This window comes from Dama dama, chromosome 12, assembly GCF_033118175.1.
Source record: "Dama dama isolate Ldn47 chromosome 12, ASM3311817v1, whole genome shotgun sequence".
In the NCBI taxonomy this organism is placed as follows: domain Eukaryota; kingdom Metazoa; phylum Chordata; class Mammalia; order Artiodactyla; family Cervidae; genus Dama; species Dama dama.
In genome coordinates this window covers 30,598,752-30,618,548 of record NC_083692.1, presented here as the reverse complement: position 1 = coordinate 30,618,548, position 19,797 = coordinate 30,598,752, and the positions used below count along the sequence as shown (strand labels likewise).

Genomic DNA, 19,797 nt, shown 5'->3' with positions numbered 1-19,797 from the left:
GTGCACCAGAACTCAAAAGAGAGCTATATCTTCTGTTTGAACTTTCTGCTTGAACTAGATTTACACTCAATTTGAAGTAGAGAATCTCTCAGCTGCTAACAAACATTCTGCATGATTACTAGTTTCTACAATTTCCTAAGTTACTCTGAAATCCATTAGGAAAATTTTTAAATGTATAGAACAGTGCTAATGAACAAGAACTCCAGAGAAAATCTTTGCCAGACCTTTCCTATTTCACTAAAATTTATGATTTATATGCTAGAATATAAAATTTCAAATGAACATTAATTATAACACTATGCTGTTATAATATCAATTTAAATTTTTTAGATATAGACATGTAACTCCTAGTCTTCAACTCTCCCCACCTTCATCACCTCTTCATGTCTGTCAGTCTTATGTCTCATCCGTTTCTACAATCCAAGTCCCTAAACCCCTGCTGTGCCTTCTGCATCTACCACCAACCTCTGCCTCTCCCCACTGAAAACTAAAACACTCCCAGTTTAGTAGAGGAAAGGGACATGCAAACAAGTAATTCTATTGTAGTGGCAATGTATTAGATCAGCAGCAAATGAACAACTAAGTACAGAACAAGCTAAAACCCAAACATGAAGAGAGCAAACAGCAAAGGAGTTAAAAGGATGATTTAGGATGAAGCAAGGTAGAATGCAGGGATAAAGAAGACTTAGCACAAACAGTGGAGTTATAATCTGATAGGAAAGCATATGAAGGATTGTAGAGGTTGGAAGAGGATTAAAGTTCCAAGTTCATCATGGGAGATCTCCTTGACAAACAGATGAGACTTAGACCAATTAAAAATTACTTAAGCATCTAATACAATGCCACTGCATTAGAATTACTCATTTATATGTTTGTTTCCTCTACCAAACTGTGAGCTCCTTATAAGAAAGCTCTGTATCTTCTTGAGTACTTCCCAGCACAATGTAGATACCCAATAAACTGTGACTCACCTCTTTAACATCTTCCATCCTAATAGGAAATAATCAACTGATTTAATTGAAACTCTTTGGTAAGACAAAGCAAAATAACTTTTTCATTGGTTTGGTTGCTAAGTTATGCCACTTAAAGACAAGTACATATACCACTTTATTTGCATTAAAACTTATTGCTTTTGATGACATGCACATATATGAAAACTAATTCCAGATGATCTTTAAAGTAATCTCTTAATTTTTTAATTAAACAAAAACCCAAATCAATGTAATAGTCACAGGGAAACACAGAAACAATACTTATCAAATAAAAATTCCAAGTAGAAATACTACTGTGGATACATATGTAGTGTCCAACTGGTAAGTGATGGAAAGGGAGCAGGCACTGAAAAACAAAACCATATTTTAGATTGATTTATTATATTCTATTCACTACAAGGATAATGTTAGTAAAACAGTATGTATCAAAAATATGTATGTATCAAACAGTATGTATAAAAAAATTAATACCTAAAAATTCCATAAAAATATTTTCATTCATCTTCAGTTGTTCAGTACATGCCAACACTCTGTTTTTAATTTCTTCATATTCTCTTTTCTTCTCATAATATTCATGTGAGAGGGGTGTTTCTGAGTATTTTAGTTGGTATTGCTTTAAAACATCTTTATACTGACATATATAACCATGGTATATTTTTCTGTTAAAATTAAAAGAAATTATGTCAATGTAACAAAAGTGTATCTAAAAACTTTCTAAAATCACTTGTTAAAAACTACTAAATTAAGCATAAAAGACAAGCTAAAAATCTACTTATTTTTGCTTCACTCAATACTGTCTGCCCTTTAAACTTTTCTTAACTCTATTAAACTTTTCAATTCTCTACTCTTATTCTTCATTACCTGAGTTACTCACTCCTTCAGTTCAGTTCAGCTGCTCAGTCCTGTCCAACTCTTTGCGACCCCATGAATCGCAGGCATGCCAGGCCTCCCTGTCCATCACCAACTCCCGGAGTTTACTCAAACTCATACCCATCGAGTCCGTGATGCCATCCAGCCATCTCATCCTCTGTCGTCCCCTTCTCCTCCTGCCCCCAATCCCTCCCAGCATCAGGGTCTTTTCCAATGAGTCAACTCTTTGTAAGAGGTGGCCAAAGTAGTGGAGTTTCAGCTTCAGCATCAGTCCTTCCAGTGAACACCCAGGACTGATCTCCTTTAGGATAGACTGGCTGGATCTCCTTGCAGTACAAGGGACTCTCAAGAGTCTTCTCCAACACCACACTTCAAAAGCATCAATTTTTTGGTGCTCAACTTTCTTCACAGTTCAACTCTCACATCCATACATGACCACTGGAAAAACCAAAGCCTTGGCTAGACAGACCTTTGTTGGCAAAGTAATGCCTCTGCTTTTTAATATGCTATCTAGGTTGGTCATAACTTTCCTTCCAAGGAGTAAGAGTCTTTTAATTTCATGGCTGCAGTCACCATCTGCAGTGATTTTGGAGCCCAAAAAAATAAAGTCTAACACTGTTTCCACTGTTTCCCCATCTATTTGCCGTGAAGTGATGGGACCAGATGCCATGATCTTAGTTTTCTGAATGTTGAGTTTTAAGCCAACTTGTTCACTCTCCTCTTTCACTTTCTTTTTTTTTTCACTCTCCTCTTTCACTTTCATCAAGAGGCTCTTTAGTTCCTCTTTACTTTCTGCCATAAGGGTGGTGTCATATGCATATCTGAGGTTATTGATATTTCTCCCAGAAATCTTAATTCCAGCTTGTGCTTCTTCCAGTCCAGCATTTCTCATGATGTACTCTGTATATAAGTTAAATAAGCAGGGTGACAATATACAGCCTTGATGTACTCCTTTCCCTATTTGGAACCAGTCTGTTGTTCCATGTCCAGTTCTAACTGTTGCTTCCTGACCTGCATACAGGTTTCTCAAGAGGCAGGTCAGGTGGTCTGGTATTCCCATCTCTTCCAGAATTTTCCACAGTTTATTGTGAACCACACAGTCAAAGACTTTGGCATAGTCAATAAAGCAGAAATAGATGTTTTTCTGGAACTCTCTTGCTTTTTTGACGATCCAGCGGATGTTGGCAATTTGATCTCTGGTTCCTCTGCCTTTTCTAAACCAGCTTGAACATCTCAAAGTTCACGGTTCATGTGCTATTAAAGCCTGGCTTGGAGAATTTTGAGCTTTACTTTACTAGCGTGTGAGATGAGTGCAATTGTGCAGTAGTTTGAACATTCTTTGGCATTGCCTTTCTTTGGGATTGGAATGAAAACTGACCTTTTCCAGTCCTGTGGCCACTGCTGAGTTTTCCAAATTTGCTGGTATATTGTGTACAGCACTTTCACATCATCATCATCTTTCAGGATTTGAAATAGCTCAAATGGAATTCCATCACCTCCACTAGCTTTGTTTGTAGTGATCTTCCTAAGGCCCATTTGACTTCACATTTCAGGATGTCTGGCTCTAGGTGAGTGATCACACCATCGTTATTATCTGGGTCGTGAAGATCTTTTTGTACAGTTCTTCTTAATCCTCTTCAATTAAAAATCTACTTCCACCATTCTAATGAATCTACCCTTCCGAAGGATACCAATGATCTAATTTGTCCAACTCAGTGATCTCTTTTCACTTCTCATTCTACATGACAATGCAGAACCTGGTTCTTTTGATGACTTCTTGAATCTCTATCCTCCCTGAGTTCTAAATCTCTATTCTTCCCAGTTCAGCTACCTTTATAACTATGCCTTTAAATCTCCTTCAGTTTTCTAAGCTATGATTATCACATTCTATGTGACAGAATTTTGGGTTCACAATCCTTCTTGCATACTCCACAACTGTTTTATAAGAAAATTTCAGCACAGTTTGGGGGAACTCCTCCAGTACAGCTCAGGTAGAGATGAATGGTCATCTCTTTAAGAACCAGTCTTGAGTGAGATGGTCATTCTTGCAAAAAAAGATATTAACTCTTCCTTCTTACTCAAACTTTGCTTGATCTACAAGACTAGTCAGTTACTATGATCTATGGTCCAAATCTAACCTGCTACCTGTTTTTGTACAGTCTATGAGCTAAGAACAATTTTTACATTTTTAAATTATTTTTAAAAATCAAAAGAATAATACTTCATGACAGATCAAAATTAATGAAATGTCCATAAATAAAGTTTTATTAGAACACAATACTTACATATTGCCTAAAGTTGCTCTTATACCAAAATACCAGACTGGAGTAACTGTGACAAACACTTTAACATTTAAAAAGCTTAGAACATTTACTATCGGGCTCTTTACCAAAAAAATTTTGCCAAGTCTCACCTACAACATTGAACATGTTCAATCCAGGTTCACTGCAAAAACCATATTCTTGAGAGAAGAAAAAGATGGCAGAGTAGGGGGACAGGGAGCTCATTTCTTTCCACAAACACAACAAAACTACATCTACAGGTAATATGATTCTTATAGAATGCCTACTTAAAGCCTGCAGAAGGTCTCAATTAAAGCTACAAGGAAGATTACCAAGTAACCACTGCTCCTGAAGGAGGACTGAAATCTGAGCCAATTATCTGCACTCCCACTTTAGCATGGGGGTGAGGCTTGGGCAGGTTCTCATGCACGTGAATTTGTGAGCACACTTATGTGCCTCATCCCTTCATAGATCATAGCTTTGTTGTGGGAAAGGGCTGGCATAACTCAGTGGAGCTATCAGCCATGCTGTGCAGGGCCACCCAAGATAGATGCATCACAGTGAAGAGTTCTGACAAAATGTGGACCACAGGAAATGGCAAACCACTCCAGTATTCCTCCTGTGAGAACCCAATGAACAGTATGAAGAGACAAAAAGATATGACATCGGAAGTTGACTCCCCCAGGTTGGAAGACGTCCAATATTCAACTGGGGAAGAGCAATGAACAATTACTAATGGCTCTAGAAAGAATGAAGTGGTTGGGGAAAGCAGAATTAGCACTCAGTTGTGGATGTGACTGATGGTGAAAATAAATCTCGATACTGTAAAGAACAATATTGCACAGAAACCTGGAATGTTAGCTCCACAAATTAAGGTAAATGGGATGTAGTCAAACAGGAGATGGCAAGAGTGAACATCAACATTTTAAGAGTCAGCAAACTAAAATGGACTGGAATGGGTGAATTTAATTCAGATGAAATGATCTCCTTTAGGATGGACTGGTTGGATCTCCTTGCAGTCCAAGGGACTCTCAAGAGTCTTCTCCAACACCACACTTCAAAAGCATCAATTCTTCAGTGCTCAGCTTTCTTTATAGTCCAACTCTCACATCCATACATGACCACTGGAAAAAACATAGCTTTGACTAGATGGACCTTTGTTGGCAAAGTAATGTCTCTGCTTTTTAATATGCTATCTAGGTTGGTCATAAATTTTCTTCCAAGGAGCAAGCGTTCTTTAATTTCATGGCTGCAGTCATGAAATCATCTGCAGTGATTTTGGAGCCCCCCAAAATAAAGTCTGTCACTGTTTCCACTGTTTCCTCATCTATTTGCCATGAAGTGATGGGACCAGATGCCATGATATTAGTTTTCTGAATGTTGAGTTTTAAGCCAACTTGTTCACTCTCCACTTTCACTTTCATCATGAGGCTCTTTAGTTCTTCTTTGCTTTCTGTCATAAGGGTGGTGTCATATGCATATCTGAGGTTATTGATATTTCTCCCAGCAATCTTGATTCCAGCTTGTGCTTCATCCAGCCCAGCGTTTCTCGTGATATCCTCTGCATAGATGCTAAATAAGCAGGGTGACAATATACAGCCTTGATGTACTCCTTTCCCTATTTGGAACCAGTCTGTTGTTCCATGTCCAGTTCTAACTGTTGCTTCCTGACCTGCATACAGACGTCTCAAGAGGCAGGTCAGGTGGTCTAGTATTACCATCTCCTTAAGAATTTTCCACAGTTTGTGGTGATCCACACAGTCAAAGGCTTTGGCATAGTCAATAAAGCAGAAGTAGATGTTTTTCTGGAACTCTCTTGCTTTTTCAATAATCTAACGGATGTTGGCAATTTTATCTCTGGTTCCTCTGCCTTTTCTAAATCCAGCTTGAGCATCTGGAAGTTCACGGTTCACGTATTATTGAAGCCTGGCTTGGAGAATTTTGAGCTTTACTTTACTAGCGTGTGAGATGAGTGCAATTGTGCAGTAGTTTGAACATTCTTTGGCATTGCCTTTCTTTGGGATTGGAATGAAAACTGACCTTTTCCAGTCCTGTGGCCACTGCTGAGTTTTCCAAATTTGCTGGCATATTGAGTGCAGCACTTTCACAGCATGTTTTAGGATTTGAAATAGCTCAACTGGAATTTCATCACCTCCACTAGCTTTGTTTGTAGTGATCTTCCTAAGGCCCATTTGACTTCACATTTCAGGATGTCTGGCCCTAGGTGAGTGATCATACCATCATGATTACCTGGGTCATGAAGATCTTTCTTGAATAGTTCTTCTTTGTATTCTTGCCACCTCTTCTTAATATCTTCTGCTTCTGTTAGATCCATACCATTTCTGTCCTTTATTGTGCCCATCTTTGCATTAAATGTTCCCTTCAGTTGAGTCGCTCAGTCATGTCCAACTCTTTGCGACCCCATGTATCACAGCACGCCAGGCCTCCCTGTCCATCACCAACTCCCGGAGTTTACTCAAACTCATGTCCACTGAGTCGGTGATGCCATCCAGCCATCTCATCCTCTGTCGTCCCTTTCTCCTCCTGCCCCCAATCCCTCCCAGCATCAGGGTCTTTTCCAATGAGTCAACTCTTTGTAAGAGGTGGCCAAAGTATTGGAGTTTCAGCTCAGCATCGGTTCTTCCAATGAACACCCAGGACTGATCTCCTTTAGGATGGACTGGTTGGATCTGCTTGCAGTCCAAGGGACTCTCAAGAGTCTTCTCCAACACCACACTTCAAAAGCATCAATTCTTCGGCGCTCAGCTTTCTTCACAGTCCAACTCTCACATCCATACACGACCACTGAAAAAACCAAAGCCTTGACTAGACGGACCTTTGTTGGCAAAGTAATGTCTCTGCTTTTTAATATGCTATCTAGGCTGGTCATAACTTTCCTTCCAAGGAGTAAGAGTCTTTTAATTTCATGGCTGCAATCACCATCTGCTGTGATTTTGGAGCCCCCAAAAATAGTCTGACACTGTTTCCACTGTTTCCCCATCTATTTCCCATGAAGCAATGGGACCGGATGACATGATCTTAGATTTCTGAATGTTGAGTTTTAAACCAACTTTTTCACTCTCCTGTTTCATTTTCATCAAGAGGCTTTTTAGTTCCTCTTCACTTTCTGTCATAAGGGTGGTGTCATCTGCATATCTGAGGTTATTGTTCCCTTGGTAGCTCTAATTTTCTCGAAGAGATCTCTAGTCTTTCCCATTCTATTGTCTTCCTCTATATCTTTGCACAGATCATTGAGGAAGGCTTTCTTATCTCTCCTTGCTATTCTTTGGAACTCTGCATTCAAATGGGTGTATCTTTCCTTTTCTCCTTTGGTTTTCACTTCTCTTCTTTTCACAGCTATATGTAAGGCCTCCTCAGACAGCCATTTTGCTTTTTTGCATTTCTTTTTCTTGGAAATGGTCTTGATCCCTGTCTCCTATACAATGTTATGAACCTCCATCCATAGTTCTTCAGGCAGTCTGTCAGATCTAATCCCTTGAATCTATTTCTCACTTCCATTGTATAACTGCAAGGGATTTGATTTAGGTCATACCTGAATGGTCTAATGATTTTCCCTACTTTCTTCAATTTAAGTCTGAATTTGGCAATAAGGAGTTCATGATCTTAGCCACAGTCAGCTCCCGTTCTTGTTTTTGCTGACTGTATAGAGCTTGTCCATCTTTGGCTTCAAAGAATATAATCAATCTGATTTCGGTATTGACCATCTGGTGATGTCCATGTGTAACGTTTTCTCTTGTGTTGTTGGGAGAGGGTCTTTTCTATGACCAGTGCATTCTCTTGGCAAAACTGGAAGGTGTTGTATGTCTTCACAGAACCAGTCAACTTCAGCTTCTTCAGCCTTAGTGGTTGGGGCAGTACTTGGGCCAGTACTTGGGTACCAAAACGCAGTCCTTGGGTGCAATCTCAAAAACAACAGAATGATCTCCATTCATTTCCATGGCAAACCATTCAACATCACAGTAATCCAAGTCTACGCCCCAACCAGTAAGGCTGAAGAAGCTGAAGTTGACCGGTTCTGTAAAGACATACAACACCTTCTAGAACTAACACCAAAAATAGATGTCCTTTTCATCACAGAGGATTGGAATGCAAAAGTAGGAAGTTAAGAGATACTTGCAGTAACAGGCAAGCTTGGCCCTGGAATACAAAATGAAGTAGGGCAAAGGCTAACAGAGTTTTGTTAAGAGAACACACTAGTCATAGCAAACACTGTCTTCCAACAACACAACAGACAATTCTACACGTGAATATCACCAAATGGTCAATGCCAAAATTGATTCTATTCTTTGCAGTCGAAGATGGAGAAACTCTATACAGTCAGCAAAAATAAGACCTGGAGTTGACTGTGGCTCAGATCTTGAGCTCCTTACTGAAAAATTCAGACTTAAATTGAAGAAAATAAGGAAAACCACTAAGTCATACATCAATTATACCTCAATAAATCTGGGGGGAAAATAGTAAGAAAAAAATACAAATTAAAAATAAAATTTATACTGTTCTTATCCAATTATGTTAAAAATAAAAACATTTCAATTTTTTAAATTAAGTGAAATTATTATATAATGTGTTCCAAGGTCCTCACTTTGTTTCATTATATTCACTAACTACATTTAATCCCCCAAACCAAGTGATTTAATACACAATAAACCCACACAAATATTAATATTTCTCCATCAGAATATAATATCCCAGTAAACAACTGAAAAACACAAATTTTATATAAAAATACCCTTTAAAAGCCAATATTCCAATTTTCTCATCAGCTAACTTTATAACTAACTACTCCCTAAGGTGTTTGACTATAGCAACTTGGTCATAAAAAACATTAATTGAAGCACTCTCCTTTTTATTGCTACTGATAGCTACTATGTTAAGGACATGTTTAAATATATCCAAGGTTGGAAAGAGCTTTATAACAAATAGGTAGGCCAACAATGACGACCAAAGAGTTCAAAACACTGGATTTACTTTTAAAAAATTTTGTGTACATTTTTCAATTAATATTTTTACAAATAATGTCTTATTAAAACTAACTTATAGAATTGATAAGCTTAAATTAATATTTATACTGTACTTGTCTTTTTCAATAGTTTCTTGATAAATAATAAATTGCTCCTGCATGTAGTCTTCATGTTTATGAAATACATCACATGTTGGCTTCCAGCTATGGAAAAAAAATACTGTAATTAGCATCTCAGAATAATAAATTGAAGAAATAATAAAAATGAATGTAACCACTTAAACAATCTTTCCTTTCTTGGAGAAAATAAGCTTACATCAAGAAAAACATTCCCATCTCCCATCATCACCACTATGACCATACATGCAATTGTATACATGTTTGAATATCAACATCCACTAATTTTTACATAAAGTTTGTTTGGGAACCATGACTAGGGAAGGAACAAATGTGACATGCCTGGACTGTATATTGCTATGACATCTCTGTAATATACTCTGCCACACTCTATATTGTGTTGAGCGTTGGCATCAGGCTATCTTTCTCATCATACTTATAAGATCTTAGTTAAGAAATTCTACTGGAGTAAATATTTATAGAGTTGTTGCTGTTCAGTCGCTAAGTCATAACCAACTCTTTGCGACCCCATGAACTGCAGCATTCCAGGCTCCCCTTATTTTACTATCTCCCAGAGTTTGCTCAAATTCATGCCCACTGAGTCAGTGATGCTATCTAACCATCTCATCCTATGCCACTCCCTTCTCCTTTTGCCTTCAAGTTTCCCAGCATCAGAGTCTTTTCCAGTGAGTTGGCTCTTCACATCAGGTGGTCAAAGTATTGGAGCTTCAGCTCCAGCATCAGTCCCTCCGATGAATATTCAGGGTCAATTTCCTCTGGGATTGATGGGTTTGATCTCCTTGCAATCCATACAGCTTGCTTCAAGAGTCTTCTCCAGCACAATTTCAAAGCATCAATTCTTTGGTGCTCAGTCTTTTTTATGGACCAACTCTCACATCCGTACATGACTACTGAAAAACGGACTCTACAGATTTTTGTAGACAAAGTGATGTCTCCATTTTTTAATATACTGTTTATGTTTGTCATAGCTTTCAATGAGCAAGTGTCTTTTAATTTCATGGCAGCACCTGTCACTGTCTGCAGTGACTTTGGAGCCCAAGAAAAGAAAATCTGTCACTGCTTCCACTTTTACCCCTTGTATTTGCCATGAAGAGATGGGATCAGGTACCATGATCTTAGTTTTTTGAATGCTGAGTTTTAAGCCAGCTTTTTCACTCTCCTCTTTCACCCTCATCAAGAGACTTTTTAGTTCCTCTTCACTTTCTGCCATTAGAGTGGTATCATCTGCATATCTGAGGTTGTTGCTATTTCTCCTGGAAATCTTGATTCCAGCATGTGATTCATCCAACCCAGCATTTTGCATGATGTACTCTGCATATAAGTTAAATAAGCAGGGCTAGCATAAGGGATAAAGGGAGGCTTTTTTCTCCTTTGAAATTTAGAAACTTACACCCTTCTGAATTTGAAAGAAACTAGACCAAAATGAATTATAAAATCACACAGTAAGGATAAAATGAATATTCTGCTTACACATTTGTTTTTATTACATGACTGGAAAGATGTTGCCTATGTAAAAAATCTAAAATTAAGCATATGTCACTGCAGCTTACATTCTAAGTATTGTTCAAATATTTCCTCCAGATCTTTTCTAATCTTTTTTATTTTTCAGATTCAAAAAGTACTCATACCCACCTTGGAAGCACAAATGTATACATAAGAAAATAATTATCATCCATATTCTCAACACTGAATAATAACCACTAATATTTCAATAATTTACTTCCAGATTTTACTAGAAACAGGGCTTCCCAGGTGGTGCTAGTGGTAAAGAACCCACCTGCCTATGCAGGAGACATAAGAGATGAGGGTTTGATCCCTGGGTTGGAAAGATACCATGGAGAAGGGCATGGCAACCCCCTCTAGTATTCTTGCCTAGAGAATCCCCATGGACAGAGGAGTCTGGCGAACTACAGTCCATAGGGTCGCCTAGAGTCAGACATGAGTGAAGCGATTAGCATTCACAAGCAGACACATATAATTTAACATATTTGAGATCATATTCACATATACAACATATTCACCTTTATCACTTACTTTTAAACTATATACATTTTCTTTGTCACTAAGAATTCACTGTAAAGGTTTTAATAAATACAACATATTACTCATTCCAATATTGTTAGCCACTTTAGTTAGTCTAAGTTTCTCTTAAGAACTTGTACTTAAATGTTTGCCTGAGTTTTCAATCATTTCCTTAGACAATATTTTTCAAAATGGAATTATAAGATCAAGGGTTATATATACATACATTCTGAATATTTTTAAAATTCTGTTAGAACTGTATGTTCACTGAAAAGATACTCATTATAAGCATTTTGATGTACATATGTCTAGACTTGTTCTAATTACACATACATAAATACACAATTACTACACTGAGTTCATTCTATGAATGCTGTTTCAACACTTTGTTCAATTTGTAATATACTGTTAACACATTTCATGTCAATAAATATTGACATATAGCATAAATTAATAGACTGTTTACTGTTCATTCATATGGATGTACCAAAATTCATTTAAACTATTACCTAATATTGAACACTGAGTTGCTTCCAATGTTTTCCTATCATAAAAAGGTTGATATAAATATGTAGTTGTACATTATATCTTTGAGAAAATACCTATTTCCTTACAAAAAATGATCAGAAATGGTACCATTTAATCAAAAGTCATGCTTATTTTTAAAGTCTTTAAAGTATGCAGATATGTCATCCAAAAGGTATACACCAGTGTATATTCCTACATTGTATTTTTTTTAATATATTTTATACATTCCTACAGTGTATAGGGCCTACATATGGCCCTACCATAGTGTGGCCTCAGGCCAAACTACAGGGAGGGAACACAGCCCCATCCATCAGCAGAAAATTGGATTAAAAATCTACTGAGCATGGCCTTGCCCATCAGAGCAAGACCTGTTTGCCCCAGAGCCAGTAACTCTAATCAGGGAGCTTCCACAAGCCTTTTATCCTTATCCACCAGAGGGCAGATAGAATGAAAATCACAATCACAGAAAACTAATCAAACTGATCACATGGATCACAGCTGTGTCTAACCCAATGAAACTATGAGCCATGCCATGTAGGGCCACCCAAGACAGACTGGTCATGGTGGAGAGTTCAGTCCACTGGAGAAGGAAATGGCAAACCACTTCAGCATTCTTACCTTGACAACCCCATGACAGTAGGAAAAGGCAAAATGATATGACACTGAAAGATGAACTTCCCAGGTGGGTAGGTGCCCAATATGCTACTGGAGAAGAGGGAAGAAATAGCTCCAAAAGGAATGAAGAGACTGAGCCAAAGTGGAAACAATGCCCAGTTGTGGATATGTCTGGTGGTAAAGATAAAGTCTGAAGCTATAAAAAACAGTGCTGCATAGCAACCTGGAATGTTAGGACCATGAATCAAGTTAAATTGGAAGTGGTCAAGCAAGAGATGGCAAGAATGAACATCAACATTTTAGGAATCAGTAAACTAAAATGTACTGGAATGGGTGAATTTAATTCAGATGACCATTACATCTACTACTGTGGGCAAGAATCCCTTAGGAGAAATGGAGTAGCCCTCATAGTTAACAAGAGAGCCTGAAATGCAGTACTTGGGTGCAATCTCAAAAATGACAGAATGATCTCCATTCGTTTTCAAGGCAAACCATTGAATAGCACAGTAATCCAAGTCTATGCCCCAATCACTAATGCTGAAGAAGCTAAAGTTGAACAGTTCTATGATGACCTACAAGAACTTCTAGAACTAACACCAAAAAAAGATGTCCTTTTCATCATAGGGGACTGGAATGCAAAAGCAGGAAGTCAAGAAGTAACAGGCAAGTTTGGCCTTAGTGTACAAAATGAAGCAGAGCAAAGGCTAACAGAGTTTTGCCAAGAGAATGCACCGGTCATAGCAAACACCCTCTTCCAACAACACAAGAGACGACTACACATGGACATCACCAGATGATCGATACTGAAATCAGATTGATTATATTCTTTGCAGCCAAAGATGGACAAGCTCTATACAGTCAGCAAAAACAAGACCAGGAGTTGACTATGGCTCAGATCATGAACTCCTTAGTGCCAAATTGAGACTTAAATTGAAGAAAGTGGGAAAAACCACTAGGCACAATTCAGGTATGACCTAAATCAAATCCCTTACCATTATACAGTGGAAGTGAAAAATAGATTCAAGGGATTAGATTTGATAGACAGAATGCCTGAAAAACTATAGATGGAGGCTCATAACATTGTACAGGGGGCAGTGATCAAGACCATCTCCAAGAAAAAGAAATGCAAAAAGGCAAAATGGTTGTCTGAGGAGGCCCTCCAAATAGCTGAGAAAAGAAGAGAAGAGAAAGGCAAAGGAGAAAGGAAAAGATATATCCATCTGAATGCAGAGTTCCAAAGAATAGCAAGGAGAGATAAGAAAGCTTTCCTAAGAGATCAATGCAAAGAAATAGAGGAAAACAATAGAATGGGAAAGATTAGAGATATCTTCAAAAAAACTAGAGATATCAAGGGAATACTTCATGCAAAGATGGACACAATAAAGGACAAAAATGGTATGGACCTAACAGAAGCAGAAGATATTAAGAAGTGGCAAGAATACACAGAAGAATTATACAAAAAAGATCTTAATGACCCAGATAACCACAATGGTGTGATCACTAACCTAGAGCCAGACATCCTGGAATGTGAAGTCAAGTGGACCTTAGGAAGCATCCCTACAAACAAAGCTAGTGGAGGTGTTGGAAATTCCAGTTGAATTCCTCAAAGATGATTCTTAAAGATGATGCTGTGATCAATGCTACACTCAATATGCCAGAAAATTTGGAAAACTCAGCAGTGGCCACAGGACTGGAAAATGTCAGTTTTCATTCCAATCCCAAAGAAAGGCAATGACAAAGAATGCTCAAACTACTACACAATTGCACTCATCTCACACACCAGCAAAATAATGCTCAAAATTCAAGCAAGGCTTCAACAGTACATGAACCGGGAACTTCCTGATGTTCAAGCTGGATTTAGAAAAGGCAGAGGAACCAGAGGTCAAATTGCCAACGTCCGTTGGATTATTGAAAAAGCAAGAGAGTTCCAGAAAAACATCTACTTCTGGTTCATCGACTATGCTAAAAGCCTTTGACTGTGTAGATCACAACAAACTGTGAAAAAATCTTAAAAGATGGGAATACCAGATCACCTTACCTGCCTCCTGCAAAACCTGTATGCAAGTCAAGAGGCAACAGTTAGAACCACACATGGAATAATGGACTGGTTTAAAATTGGGAATGCAGAACATCAAGGCTGTATATTATCACCATGTTTATTTAACTTATATGCAGAGTACCTCACTGGGAATGACGAGCTGGATGAAACACAAGTTGGAATTAAGATTGCAGGAAGAAATATCAATAACCTCAGATATGCAGATGACACCAACCTTATGGCAGAAAGCAAAGAGGAACTAAAGAGCCTCTTGATGAAAGTGAAAGAGAAGGGTGAAAAAGCTGGCTTAAAACTCAACATCCAAAAAATGAAGATCACGGCATCTGGTCCCACTACTTCATGGCAAATAGATAGGGAAACAATGAAAACAGTGACAGACTTTATTTTCTTGGGCTCCAAAATCACTGCAGATGGTGACTGCAGCCATGAAATTAAAAGACACTTGCTCCTTGGAAGAAAAACTATGACCAACCTAGACAGCATATTAAAAAGCAGAGACATTACTTTGCCAACAAAGGTCTGTCTAGTCAAGGCTATGGTTTTTCTAGTAGACATGTATGGATGTGAGAGCTGGACCATAAAGAAGGCTGAGCATTGAAGAATTGATGCCTCAACCGTGGTGTTGGAGAAGACTCTTGAAAGTCCCTTGGACAGAAAGGAGATCAACCAGTCGATCCTAAAGCAAATCAATCCAGAGTATTCACTGGAAGAACTGAGGCTGAAGCTCCAATACCTTGGCCACCTGATGTGAAGAGATGACTCTTGGGATGCTGGGAAAGACTGAAGACAGGAGGTGAAAGGGATAACAAAGGACAAGATGGTTGACGGCATCACTAACTCAATGGACATAAGTTTAAGCAAGTTCCAGGAGATGGTGAAGGATAGGGAAGCCTGGCGCGCTGCAGTCTATGGGGTTGCAAAGAGTCGGACATGACTGAGTGACTGAACAACAACAACATATTCTTACACTGTGTAAGCAAGGTGATTTTCTTATTTCCTGGCCAATACCGGGTATTAACCTTCTTTAAATTTCTATAAAACTTAAAGGCAAAATAATGTATAAAATGTAATATTATTGTTTCAATTTGGATGTCTTTGATTATTAGTAATATTGAGCATTTGTTCACATGTTCATTAGACATACATTTCTCCATTTTGGTATTTACTTATTTACCATCTTTACTGATTTTTTCTAATGGGGCTTTGGCCCTTTATTACTAATTTCTACAAGCACTTTATATTTTGAAAATTAACCCTTCTTTGACATTTTTCTACTTTATCTTTTTGCTTTTTGTATCAATTTGAGGTGTTTTTCTTTTTAATTTCTATGTATCATATTTAACCATTGTTTCCAATGTGATTTCTACCTTTTTTGACACAGAAAGATCTTCTTCTCTCAAAGATTGTAGTCACCTATATTTTCTTCTAATACTTTCATGAATTCATATTTCACATTTAAATTGCTTAGCCACAAGCTGAAATCATGAACTAGAGGTATTTGTGCATTAAAATCAACTGTCCTCAGAACACAGCAGAGAATAATCTTGTATGAAGTACATCTTGAATACAGTAGGTTCTAAGGAGAAACTGCCAATAATTTTCTAGAACCCATTGCAGCTAATTGAGGGAAACCACTGGTAAAACCTACTGCAGTATACCTCAAAGAAAAAGTTGAATAGTACATAGTGTTTTGTTAATGATACTGCCAAAAAAAAAAATTTAAACATTGATAATTTCAGTGTTAGCAAGGTTGTGAGGAATAGAAACTCTCATATATTGTTGGTGAAAGTATAAATTAGTATAATTTTTTTGGAGAGAAGTTTAGCATTACTTATCAAATATTTAAACATGCATACTCTCTGATCTAGCAATGCCATTTCCAGGAGTTCATTCTATAGCAGCAGTTCTAGAAATATGGAAGGAGACCTGTATATAGTGCCTATAATAGGAAATAACTGTAAATAGCCAAAATGTGTATTAATAGGGGAATGGTTAAGTAACTTAGGATGCATCAATACTATAAAATACTATGGAGCTGTTAAAAGAAAAAGAATAAAATCTATACACAATCATCACATGTATTGTACCATTTACATTACATATTGTTAAATTTTAAAAACAAGTTGAAAAATAAATACTGTATGATTGCATTTTTGAGACAAGGGAAGTCAGAAATACAGGTAGATATATAAATAAGCATATGTAGTAATGGTGTTGAATGTATATTTTAAAAGGTTTGAAAGGGTACTCACTGTTAACAGTGATTACCTATAAGAAAGAGGACAGGGTGGGGGTGGGGACTACAGACAGAGAGACTTTTTACTCCATATATTTGTGTACTCTGAATTTTTATACTAGGCATGTGTCACTCTTGTTTAAAACAACTATAAAAAAAGTAATAAGGGAAACCAAAAAGCTTATGAAATTTTCAAATAACAAAACATTTTAAAACAGGTATGATTCTTCAGTTCAGTTCAGTTCAGTCGCTCAGTCATGTCCGACTCTGCGACCCCATGAAATGATTCTTGTATAATACTTAATACAAAGACGGTGGCCCACATAAAATTAAATATTACAGGAAGCTAACACACTTTATTTTTGTAAGTACCTGATCATATAATTAGGTTCCATTAACAAGTCTTTGTAAAAAAAAAAATCTTTGCTTCAAAATGTTTGTCTTAAATAATATTAATAGATATAACTATTAGAATAGGATGTGAGACTATACTGAAAGAATTAAGATACTAAATAGTTTTATTTTGAAAAGCTACTAATTTTAGGCTAGTTCCCTTAGACAAAAAGATCTTGAAAATTCAAAGATGAAAATTATTTTAGATCTATTTATCTAATAGGAATTTTCTATACTGAGCCTAGATTATATAAAATACTGTATTTAGACTAACTGATTTGAATTAGAGAGATCTTAGGGCTTCCCTGATAGCTCAGTTGGTAAAGAATCCGCCTGCAAAGCAGGAGACCTGGTTCAATTCCTGGGTGAGAAAGATCCCCTGGAAAAGGGATAGGCTACCCACTCCAGTATTCTTGGGCTTCCTTTGTGGCTCAGCTGGTAAAGAATCTGCCAGCAATGCAGGAGCCCTGGGTTCAATCTCTGGGCTGGGAAGATCCCCTGGAGAAGGGAATGGTTACCCACTCCAGTATTCTGGCCTGGAGAATTCCATGGACTGTATAGTCCATGAAGTCACAAAGAGTCAGACACAATTGAGCAACTTTCACTTCACTTACAACATTTACTTCCTTCTTTTGAACCTTCTGTTATCTGTTTTACAATGTCTTATAACAAGGAAATTGAAGACTTGATTCATCATTTTCCTAATACAAAATACTACTTTCCAGCAACAGTGTCTTCAACTATAAACTCAATATCCCTTAATAAGAGAATCTAATGACAATTATTGAAAGTTTCTTTAAAATACTCACCTACTACAGTTGTCTTTGATCTCTTTACTATGTTTACAGTAATGACCAATTTCCTCATCTGTTGTATTTATAGTTTCATGTATCTTACAAACAGTAGCTTTGCATTCTTTAATATCTTCAAAGCATTCTAGAAAACAGAAATATTTATTTTCTTAAGGAGAAATCATAAATTCAAAATAAACAATACAATAGGAAAAAAGGTATGGCAACTGACCTAAAAAAGGAGAACCAAAGAAAGGACAGGAAGTGAAGCTTGAGACAGGAAGGGCCCTAAAGAGTACAGGACCAGTCAGGCTTGGTCCTAGACCCAGAAGCTAAGAAGTCCTATTTGAGATTGAAGAGAGATGTCCCCTGTTCCATCTCTAATGTAAGAGGGCTAGATTAAGAATTGTCTAAGATCAATGGTATCTTATTATGCTATGAGTTCATGTAAACATTTATTCACATGATACTAATGTAAGAGTTTCGTTTCTGACAAATGTGAAATTTCTATTAATCAATTCCAAGTCATTACTTAATATACCTTCAATTCACTTATTTCTTTGTCACTAGTGAGTAAACACAAGATAAAAATAAAATGTAATTTCTTTAAAAAATTAAATCAAATTCTTAATACCCTATTCTCTTTTGTTGCAGAAAATAGATAAACAAATTTATTAAACCTTTCAGAACTATTAAGAAATTAATGATAGTAGCTTCTTTTGATAGTTTTTATGTAGGATCTTAAAACACTGTATTTATATAATTTGCTTTGTCATCCTACTCATAATATTAATTTTGATAATTAGCATTCCTGAAAATGTGGCATCCATTAATTCTGGCCACTGACTTTTGATGATTTCTAAAAATATTTAAATTTTTTTACTCAAATATTTTAAATAACTTGTATTGAGGAAAAAATATTTTCAATTTTATGTAATTATGAGTGATTTCTACTTAAAATTCCTAAACACAAAATAATTAAATGCTGAATACAGAATACAGACATGTATTACTGAAAAACTAGCTAGGGTAAATAGCTTATTATTAGTCACTAGATAGAAGGGGGAGCTCTAATGCCAACTATAAATTACCCTAAACAAAGCAACTGCATAATATCTTATATTCTATAAAACATTAAAAATTAAAACATCTTTGTCATGCAAAACTACTTACTATTAATTCGCTGAACTATATCTTCTTTAGTACTTATATCTTGTTCATACTGGAAAACTAAAATAAATAACTCTTTTGTAACTTCATTTCATTGTTAAAATGTCAAATGATAATACAAATAGTTACCTACTTCTTTATTTTCATTTTATACCTACCAAATTCTAGCAAAAGTCTGTCCAGACTGACAAATAGGCTGTCATTCATCTTGGACACTTTGCTAAAAATAATAATAATAATAATAAGGAAAGATTTTCTAAAAACCTTTGACACAGTATTATTACAGAAAAATGTGGATGGTGGGGGAGACACCTTCATCCCGGTACTGGGCAGGTATTTAAAAAATGAATGTCGTTATATATATTAAAATAAATATATACAATTATACATAGTAAACTGAATGTCGTTGCATTACTAAAACTTCACAATTGTTTATTCATGGTAGTGCCATAAGTCACTGAATATTCTGGAGTCCCCAGACACCTAGATTTCTCAAAAGGACATGCTCTTTACAATAAACAGTATCTCTGAATGTCCTTTCTCGGCGCGAGTACTACGTGTAGCAAAACTCTGAAATTCTTTCCCCAACAGCTAGGTAAAACCTACAGAAACCGTGCAATTTGACACTTGCGAATTTACCACCAAGAATCTAAAAGTGGAGGTATTTACTGGCCAACCAAGTGGCGTTAAAAAAAAAATACGCCTGAGGCGGGGTTTGGA

General features: G+C 36.7%; 1 protein-coding gene across 1 annotated transcript in view; it reads right to left on the bottom strand.

Moving 5' to 3' along the window:
• Window positions 1-19,284, bottom strand: part of C12H14orf39 (chromosome 12 C14orf39 homolog) — a 48,226-nt gene extending 28,942 nt beyond the window's left edge. Inside the window, exons 1-6 of the mRNA XM_061158364.1 lie at window positions 19,236-19,284; window positions 19,081-19,137; window positions 17,926-18,052; window positions 9,240-9,329; window positions 1,464-1,651; window positions 1,296-1,338 (exon numbers count right to left, since the gene is read on the bottom strand). Coding sequence (XP_061014347.1) covers window positions 1,296-1,338; window positions 1,464-1,651; window positions 9,240-9,329; window positions 17,926-18,052; window positions 19,081-19,137; window positions 19,236-19,284 — 554 coding nt within the window. The remainder of the gene's footprint in view (window positions 1-1,295; window positions 1,339-1,463; window positions 1,652-9,239; window positions 9,330-17,925; window positions 18,053-19,080; window positions 19,138-19,235) is intronic.
• Window positions 19,285-19,797: the final 513 nt, after the last annotated feature.